The 10,646-nt window shown below is 39.9% G+C and overlaps 1 protein-coding gene across 2 annotated transcripts in view; it reads left to right on the plus strand.

Moving 5' to 3' along the window:
* Positions 1-10,646, plus strand: part of LOC142348408 (uncharacterized) — a 33,583-nt gene that overhangs the window by 18,180 nt on the left and 4,757 nt on the right. For both annotated transcript variants that reach the window (XM_075399766.1, XM_075399773.1), the window contains 2 exons: positions 7,329-7,474; positions 7,990-8,227. In XM_075399766.1, the coding sequence (XP_075255881.1) occupies positions 7,329-7,474; positions 7,990-8,227 (384 nt within the window). The remainder of the gene's footprint in view (positions 1-7,328; positions 7,475-7,989; positions 8,228-10,646) is intronic.

Here is a 10,646-nt window from a genome sequence, read left to right on the forward strand (position 1 = left end):
CAATTTGGATATTTCACGTTCCTTCAATCTTTGTCTGTCTGACGAGGAGAATTTCATTGCTGAATTAGGGGCGCCCCGCTTGCATGAGTGAAATTTGTCACGATTTTGGTTGTGCGTATTTCCTGTTGTTAATCTATGTTTTTTACTGCTGCCCAATTCCCACAATTATTGCTTTTGTCAAGCCTTTTCGGCCGTCTATAATTCCGAGCGGTGCCCATTGAATATCTCAATCAGTTTTGTCTGTTCAAAACACATCCCTGCTGATATCTCATTGATCAAAGAAACTTCTATTTACAGAAAGTTCCTTAATGATACATTATATCTTTTGTACGCTTTCAAATTTGTCTGTTTCATTGAAAAGAAATTTTACCTATCAAAGCTAATGTTTCCCGGTCTACTGAAGACCGTCTTCATCAATGAGCACAGTTTTCCTGTCACCAAGGTTTTATCTCAGAAAATTGTTTCTTTTCTGTTGATCATTTGTCCTACTTCCGCTCAAGCAGAGGAGTGAGACACATTTCAGGTTGCAAATTGGCCACGGGCGACCTCCGCACCAATTTTACCAATTTTAAAAGAATTCTGGAACCATATCCTCAATTGATCTCAAGTAGGTGGTACAGACTTGTCTCTCTTGTAATGCATTTGCTCCACAGTTTACTATTTTGTTCTCGAATACCGATTCAGAGGTAGCCTAACAGCAGTAGGTTTTATACGAGCAAATATTTCAAGCGTTATTTTGTTTTTCGAAAGGATTGTAAGTTTGACTTGAGTCCTTCACTTTTGTCATCTATCGAGTCATTTTGAAGTTGCCCTTTCCCAAAAGGGCTGAAGTGCTAACAGTGTCTCATGGGAGTCCCAAAACTGCTCCTGGTTTCGCCGTACAAATTTGTCGTGTTTATACTGAATATGGATTCTATAAACGAATCATGCCTAGTTGCAAAATACTCCCTAGTGTTTGCGTACATAATCTGACTAAACCTGACAGTACTCAAAACTGTATTGCGAGAATTTTCCAACTGATTGACAGTTGACATGCTAAGGTAACGAAGAAAGATTTGAGGTTATTCTGAACAAATCTTAATTTTCTCGGTGTGATTCAGGAAAACTACGTGGCAAATGACTTTCAACAGAGGAAAATAAAAGGATCATAATTCGGAAAAAATTATTTACTGAAAAATTACATTGACGTTGTATCGACGTACCACATAAATATCTTATAGATTTCTGATTAGACTGCTCCAAGATTTGGGCCAACAGAGAATTTTTTTAAAAAAATTAACTGCAAAGCAGTTTGTGGGCGTCGCCTTTAAATAACGTTTTTTTTTCATTGAAAGTCCACTTTTTGCCTATGTATCGACGCAGAATACTTGTTTAGTTCTCCCAGTAGTGCTCTTAGTTGATCAAAAGAAATTGCGTGATTATTCTGGAAATGACGGTCTCTGACCTCGTTAGACTCAGTATTTGCACTTTTAAGAGTTTCAACAGAAACTGGTTTTGAGGGAGCTCTCAGAAATGTTTCTTCATTTTCTGAATTAGGATTCATTCCAGGCACTCTTTCATTACAAGTTGCACTCTTTCACAAGCAGCAGATTAGGAAGACTTCGATTTGCAAATCTAAAATGTGGAAACCTGTTTTGGAAACCTGTTAGGTGTCATAATTACTGATGACTGTTGGAACAACTGACGATTCCATGAAATAGCTCATCGTCATTCTCTATAAATTCGGTTACTTCTAATTCTAGCATCCTACGGATGGATTAGCAACCGATTAGAATATCGATCAAACTACAGTCTTAAACTTAGTGAGAATTAGAAAGAAAGTTTAATTTACCAGATTAGAAAGACAAAAGCAAATTGATTTTAATCAGAGAATTTATATAAATGAATCGTCAAGAGATGGTGCTTAGAATCAATATTCGGTTCAAATTGGTGAATCTAGATAACTAATATTAGAGTGAGATTATTTGATGTAAAATATTCCCAGCACGCATTAAATGATTATGATATCTCCGGAAGTGTGAATGAATTCTTAGAAAAGTGCATATGCCATCCATTTATGGTTCCCTTTGCGACTGATTTTCTTAAGCAAACCATGTTAGGTAACCCTTGCGACCCCCACTGTAAATCATGGTGCTAAGATTAGTTTTGTATCTTGACTTTCTCGCATTGATAATGGGTATATATACAGCTGATTTTTGAGCCTTTTTTTATCCCCAAAATCAAATCACCATCTTGATCTAATAATCAGATCTCTCCTGTAAGTCTCTAAACTCTACTGTAAAATATCATTCTTGTTATTCTCTCGTTTTGAGAAATTAATTTTTCTACTTCATTAAAAACGTTTTTATTCCGCTTGCGAAAACCCATAACCCAACAGGTTATGGGCCCAGCACTTTTCTATGTCTTAGAACTAATTTCTAAAACAAAACTAATTTGTTGTTGAGAGTCATAATCCTTTTCTGCTGAGTACCTTTTCTTTTCACAACCGTTTTGCCTGCTCAAACTACGATGGATCAACAGACAGTGAAGCTGCTGACCTACACAGGAAATGCACAGGACTTTCCAATCTGGAGCACAAGATTTGTGGCAATGATGCAGACGAAGGGAATCTACAAATCACTACTTGGGACAGAGGAGCAACCCAACGAGCCTCTACCATTAGCCAATGGGGCGAGCAATAATGAAAAGAAGAACCACAAGGTGCTGAAGGATGCATATGAGAAGGAAGTTGCAGACATCAGGGAGAAACGGAACATTGTGTGGTGCCATCTGGCACTGACTCTAGATGCAACAACCCTCATGCTGATGAGACATGACTGTGTGGGAAAAGACGGCATCGGAGATGGAGCAAAGGCTTGGAAGCTTTTGCAAGAGAGATTTCAGAGTGTGGAGACGCCGACAGTGGTGACTTTGGTGGCACAGCTTGCCCGACTGCAGCTCGAGGATGCTGAAGATTTGAACAGCTTCTTCATCAGAGGACAGGAGTTGCTCAAAAGGCTGCAAGAAGCAGGGGAAGCAGTCTCAGAGACCCTCTTCAACGCCTTGGTCCTCAGTCGTCTGCCAATGAGGTATGAAAGTTTTTTTATACAGGAAAGCTTTAACCCGGCAACGAACTTCACAGAGTTGAGGAAGAGGCTGCAGAAATTCCATGAGAGCACAGCATAGAGGCACAAGGGACAGAGTGGTTCAGTGGCACTGTTAGTGAAGCGTGACTTCAAGAAGGGACCCAAGAAAGAAAAACTGCTTTGTGTGTGGGATTCCTGGACACTTTGCCAAGGACTGCAGGAGGAAGGAGACAGCACAATGCAGCAAGTGTGGTGAGAAAGTTCACCTAGACAGAGCATGCAAAAGGCAAAAAGATGGAGGCAAACAGGAGTCAGTGGCAATGGGTCCAACATTGGCTTCACCAGACGAGGAATACTGGTTAGCTCTTACCCAGTGGAAGACAGCAGGCATGCTAGTGGACAGTGGTTGTACAGATCACATAGTGATGAACATCGATGCGTTCCTGGACTTTGTGCCCATTCAATTAGTGGTCAGAAATCCCAGAGGCTTCCAGAGTGGTGGGCAGAGGCTGTGTGAGAATCAGCATACCCTCAAACAAAGGGGAATTCCGATGCGAACTCAAACCTGTTTTGTGTTTGCCGGACTATTCTTCAAACCTCCTATCAGTCTCAAGATGCACGGAGTGGGGACATAGCTTCAATTTCGAGAAAAAAAAGCAGCTGCATGAAACTCCAGAAGGGAACTCGGGTAAAACTAACACAAGAAAATAATTTTTTTGCTTACCCTGCAGCGTTCTAGAATTCAAGATGAGTTCCAACAGCGTGAAAATTGACAGTGCAAGGAAGTGGCACAGACGATTGGGTCATTTGAATAAAGCGGATGTGGTCAAGAATGCACAAGAAACAGTGGGGGAACTCGATGATGTATGCAATGTGTGTGCATTGGCCAAGATCACAAAGACTCCAGTACCAAGAGTGGCAGAGACCCAAGCAGAAGAGAAGCTAGAGAGGGCGTTCGCAAGCGTGATGGGATCTTTCAGAATAGATTCACTGTCAGGGTTCGGGCTCTGCATTGTGTTTGCAGACCAGTACACGAAGTTTGTGTTTGTGGACTTGCTTAAGGCAAAGAGTGAAGCACTGGCAAGCCTGAAAAAATTTGTTCTCAGTGTGGTGACGCCCAAGAAGCTGAGGCAGGACAATGCGAAGGAGTTTCTCTCAGAGCAGTTCAAGACATACTGCTTAGATGCGGGCATTCTACAGGAGAAGACCATACCACAGACGCCACAACAGAATGGGTTAGCTGAGAGGTGCAACAGGACACTGTTGGAGATGGCAAGATGTTTGCTCATTGACTCAGGACTTCCCAAGATGATGTGGGAGCAGCAATTCATCACGCAACAAGGATCAAGAACTTGTTTGTGAGAGGAGAAGAAGTGAGAGGGAAAATGTCCAGCAGATTTGATGCGAGATATAAAACCTAAGCCTTCTATTAGTAAACTATCTATTTTTGGTTGCACAGTCTTAATGAGGAAGCGGGACAGAGATGTCAACAAACTTGAACCCAAGGCACTGGAAGGAAAATTTGTGGTTTACACTGAACGAGACAACGGATACCTGGTGTACGTATCCAACACACGCAAGGTTGTGGCAGTTCGAGATGTGATCATCAAGGAGTCCGAAGTGGGCTCAATCCCTGACAACACAGAGACGCCCGACATACTAGATGAGGGGTCACAGCAACTGCGGATCTGGCACCCCGATGATGGTCATCAAGACGATGGCAACAAAGAGGAGCAGGGCACATCTACTGCAATAAAGGAAGAGTGGCATGACTCAGAGAGCGTGAACACTCAAGAATTGACACTGAGACAAGATGCCTCAGATGTTGATGAAGCAGCACTGGATGAAGAATCTACAGCAACAAGAGGGAGTCTCAAAAACTCTGAGTCACTGGAAGACAGTGAAACGGAGGACTTCTCACAGACAGCTGGCTTCTTTGAAGAAGCACTGGAGCAAGCGGACAGTGCAGAACCAAGACGAGGGACACGAGCAAGGAATGTTCCGCATTTTTTTTGGAGAAGTCAGGACCCATCTTGGTGTGACTGGGGGTAACTATGTGGAACCCAAAACAGTCTACAAAGCTAAGCAAGCTGACGAATGTGACCAGTGGTACCGGGCAATGAATGATGAGGTCAAGGCACTCCAAGACAACGAGACTTGGGACCAAGTGAGACCACCCACAGACAGGGATGTCATACCGGGCAAATGGGTGTACAAAGTGAAATTGGAACCCAGTGGTCAAGTAGACCAATACAAAGCACGCTATGTGGCGAAAGGCTTCAAACAAGTGGAAGGAATGGACTATTTTGAGACTTTTGCGCCTACCTATAAGCCAGAGACATTCAGGATTCTAATTCAGCTATCAGCGAAGCGGGGCCATGTGATGAACCAATTTGATGTCAAGACTGCTTTCCTGTACTCACCAATCGAGGAAGAAGTGTATCTGATACAGCCACAGGAGTTTGTAAAACGCGGATCAGACAGGGAGAAGTTAGTATGTCGACTAAATAAATCAATTTATGGTTTGAAACAGGCTGCCAACAACGGGTACGAAGAACTGGCAAACTTCTTACTGAGACAGGCGTTCACCAGATCCAGGAACGATCACTGCTTGTTCGCAAGATCAGAGGCAGAGGATCACACCTTCATCTTGGTCTGGGTTGACATCATAGTAGCATCAAGAAGCATGACAGTGATCTCCGATGTCAAGAAGGCACTAGAGGCAACATTTCACATGGAAGACAGGGGGAGACTACACTGGTTTCCGGGCCTTAGAATCAGACAAGAAGAAGGCAAGATCACAGTCGACCAACAACGCTACATAGAGACAATGCTTCAACGGTTTCAAATGGATCAATGCAAACCCTCAAGAACTTCAGCTTATTTGAATTTGAAATTTCAGATAGCACAGAACGGAGACGAAGAAGTTGACCAGAGGCTCTACAGAAGCTTGGTTGGATCACTTCTTTATCTGACCAAACAGATGAGGCCAGACATCATGTTCACAGTCAACATTCTCTCCAGGCACATGAACGCACCTACTAATCAACACTGGCTATGCGGAAAACGACTTCTGCGATATCTTCAAGGTTCAAAAGGTTTAAAGCTTACTTACACAAAAGAGGCTAGTTATGATTTAGTGGGGGGAAAGTGATGCAGACTGGTCTGGAGATGTGAAAGACAGAAAATCAACAGCAGGCTATTACTTCAAGCTCAACGGACGTGGCGCAGCACTCAGCTGGGGTGTCAAGAAGCAGGCCACATTTGATCTTTCTTCATCAGAAGCAGAATATCAGGGCATGGCGGCAGCAGTTCAGCACTCACTCTACCTGAAACAAATTCTAGAGAATTTTGGCATCCAACAGAAACGTCCAATAGCAATTGGAGAGGACAGCCAAAGTTGTATCAGACTTTGCCAAAACCCAGTCATGCACAAGAGGAGCAAGCACATCGAGACAAAGTTTCACTTCATTCGGGACAAGACGGAGGATGGGACTATTTCAATTCATTACGTTCCTACAGACAAAATGGCAGCGGACATCATCACAAAGTCCTTACCCATTCCGAAAGTGGAGACATTAAGAGTAGTTTTGATGGGAACAGACTCTACGCAATCAGCTCAAGTCTGAGTGGGGGTGTTAGGATATCGATCAAACTATAGTCTTAAACTTAGTGAGAATTAGAAAGAAAGTTTAACTTACCAGATTAGAAAGACAAAAGCAAATTGATTTTAATCAGAGAATTTATATAAATGAATCGCCAAGAAATGGTGCTTAGAATCAATATTCGGTTCAAATTGGTGAATCTAGATAACTAACATTAGAGTGAGATTATTTGATGTAAAATCTTCCCAGCATGTATTAAATGATTATGATATCTCCAGAAGTGTGAATGAATTCTTAGAAAAGTGCACATGCAATCCATTTATGGTTCCCTTTGCGACTGATTTGCAGAAGCAAACCATATTAGGTAACCCTTGCGACCCCCACTGTAAATCATTGTGCTAAGATTAGTTTTGTAGCTTGACTTTCTCGCACTGATAATGGGTATATATACAGCTGATTTTTGAGCCTTTTTTAAGCCCCAAAATCAAATCACCATCTTGATCGAATAATCAGATCTCTCCTGTAAATCTCTAAATTCTACTGTAAAATATGATTCTTGTTTTTGTCTCATTTTGAGAAAATAATTTTTCTACTTAGTTAAAAACGCTTTTATTACGCTTGCGAAAACCCATAACCCAACAGTTACTTCTGATTCTAGCATCCTACGGATGGATTAGCAACCGATTCTAAATCAGAAGGTGCAGATGTGACAGAAGGTGGTAGTGTGGTCAAATGTGAGTTCAAAGGGTACGACAAGTGGGTGGCCCTCACTGACCCCTACCCCACACCATTCGCCGTCATCAGGTATAGCCTAGCTGCAACTTGTTCGTGCCTGCTCTATTTAATTTTAAAACCACAAACTGTTATGCACAACAATAAGGGATAAGCGGTGTATCGATGTTAAAAATCAAAGCAATGTTTCGAAAAGTTATCCACTAGGTTTACGAAAGCACAAACATTACACACATTTTCGTGATTTAAACAACATCGATTAAACAACATTAGGCAGACGAACCAAATCTCTGTAATTCATATACTGATGACCTTTTTAAATAATAAAAATAATTTTGATCCCGAGGTATCATTTTGTCAGATGATACAAAAGACAATTCAAAAATTAATTTTATTGTTCTGATGAAATATGAGCGAACCGAAAAAAAATAATAGAAAAGGGAAATGACTCAAGCATTATTCTAATCAATGCTAGAACGGCCAAACGCGCATTTAACCTCCAATTGGCGAAACTGAACAAGTACTATATCTTGTAGTGCTCCAATTGAGAACTTCTACAAGACAGAAACTGAACTTTCTCTTTTCAGCGAGCGGAACCAAACAAACTTAGCAATCCCAGACCTGCCAGAAGAGGAAATGTTCAGTTTTGGAGAGTTGTATGAGTCATCAGTAGCCAATCTGATTGTGAGACACAGTGATCTGATCATGTCAGATAGTGTGGCATATGTTGGATCAGCTAGAGGTTCCCTCGCTCCCATGATACAGACTGATCTAGACTTAATCGATCCAATCGCTTGCTTTGCTCCTCTCAAAACACATGTGAAGGTTAGAGAAATTAGAGAGGTTAGAAAAGTACAAATTGAGCATATCCTAGAGCACAGCTAGCTGATAGTTCAAATTTCAACCGATAGATCGATTAAAAGTAATTTCAAAACCAAACATCTAACCTCACATTCAGGCAATATGCTCGAAAACGTTAAGTTGATTTCAGATTCAATGCGCAGCTTCTCATACGATCTTGATCTTTACTTTAGTAGTTCACCAATTTTAACGACATAAAGTTTTAAGTCAAGCTTATAGTCTAGAAAGCAAAATGGGAAGAAAACGAAAACAACTCATATCACAGCTTCACGTCATTTTTAATCATATGAACCTAATGAACAAATATAAAACCAAAGAAACGAGCTGACGCATAGGAATCCAGCTGAGAATAAAAACATGACAGATGGAGTGATACAGCTGAAATATTATGTGAAGTGGGCGAAAGGAGCAGGAAAAATGAGTTGACAGGACCAAAAAAAATTGAAAGTGAGCAGAATATCTTAAAGTAGAAAGAGTTTTTGTATTTAAGCGAGTTAATTTACACCTCCCGAAAACAACCACCCGATCTAGATTGTATTTAGAACCCAACACCAAACAAGAAGAGCAATGTTTCTGTTTGCTCAACGCTTTATCAAATGCATAAAAAAGACACTATCCGGGACCCATAATAAAAAAAATAAAAATTAAAGCTTCCTATTACGGCATTAATGAAATAATGTAGTAATAAAAAATTGAAAGAGTGAAAGTTTCAAAAAAGATTTTCTAGGTAGTCTCAAAAACCACAAAACAAAATTTAGCAAAAAAAATTGAGTAAAAGAATCTCATTTTTCAGTGATCGGATATGTACGGGAAAGTTTTTTTGTCATAAAACTCCATACAAAATTCTTTTCCAGTTAGAACGGAGGGATGAAAATTTCAAGTTCAATGTTATTCATACTTTTATCGTAGTATCTTCTGTCCATAAGGATTGTCACACACCAAAATTTTTAATTTTGCTCCTCTGGTCATATTTTGAGAAATGATGTTTTGCTTCATCCCTCCCTTCCTCCCTTTGTTGTGATCTCATACTGGCTTTCTCCCATGTGTTGCATATTCATCGACCTTTCTTTCTGTGTTTTTATTATGGATTTGTAATCCTGGCCTATCATCCATTTTATTTTAGATTTTTGGCTGTAAGCAATTCCAATCTTTTTTTATTTTGTCATTCAAACGTTTATTTTGTGCAGCTCACAAACGAACAAAACCCGCGAATATAAATTAAATATCAACAAAACCTCTTGTTTTGATTAACTAATAGCAAAAAGCCATGAATAGAGCGAGGGAAAAATTGTTTGAACTTACTGGAGTCCTGAGCGACAAAGAACAGAAAATCAGAAAAATTTTTCTTTTCTTTGGGCTCAGGATTCAGATAATTTTAAGCAAACTTCCGCCACTCTATTCATTCCAATTTGCTCTTAGTGAGTAGGACCGAGTAGGATGTCTCAAACGGTTTAAACTGTGTCAATGGAGCATGTGTTTTTCTCACCTGCATAAAATAAACGTCAGAATACAGCAGTTCTTTTTCAATTAAACTTTTTCTAATAGTTTTTGGAAAATTTCAATTGTCCTTTTTTGTGGAAACCTACAACACATTAAAGCGATCTTGCTAATCATATTCTAAATGACAGTTCAATTTTAATAGGATAAAAAGTTTCCATTTTTCACTCAGTTCATTTTCTAGATAACTTAAATGACTTCGATTGATTCTTTAAAATTCAAATTTATGTTTAATGGTTCTTCCCAATTCCCAGGTCTAGGCACAGACTTATGAAAAGACAATGCTCGATCAAAATGTGCTATGAAAAGACCATACTCGACTCATTTGAGCTTTGAAAAAAATTTAGCTGGACTTTAAGACATTCTGGACTTTAGCTCAACTCAAATTTTTCGCAAAAGACTTTGGCTGGACCCAAAGTTTTACCAAAGACTTTGGCTGGACCCAAAATTTCCAAAATTTGGGCTGGACTTAAGCTCGACACAATGCTTGCAAACAACGTTGGGTTAAAGTCTTTTCATGGGTCTATCATTAGTCTTTTTATAAGTCTGTTTCTTAGCCATTAACATTTTGCGTGGAATATTGCATATAACATAGTCAGCCTTTATGCTACCTTGCCTTTTACGATTGAAAAGAACCCCAAGTCTCTCAAAAACCTGCATTATTTTTTTAAAAAGATAACTCATAATTTTGGAAGGGAAAGCAAACTGACTAAAGCTGAAATTTTGTCATGCCTAGTGGTATTAGGGCAAATACACTTAAGCTAGCTGGTTTCATTGAATCAAGTAATGTGGTATTATACTAAAGCTGCAATAACTCTTTATCTGAAGATTTGACAAAATTCTTAAGGCTTTTGGCAGTTTGCCAACTGATTCTTAAGTTGAGCTG

This window comes from Convolutriloba macropyga, chromosome 1 (assembly GCF_964194025.1).
Source record: "Convolutriloba macropyga chromosome 1, txConMacr16.3, whole genome shotgun sequence".
Lineage (NCBI taxonomy): Eukaryota > Metazoa > Xenacoelomorpha > Acoela > Convolutidae > Convolutriloba > Convolutriloba macropyga.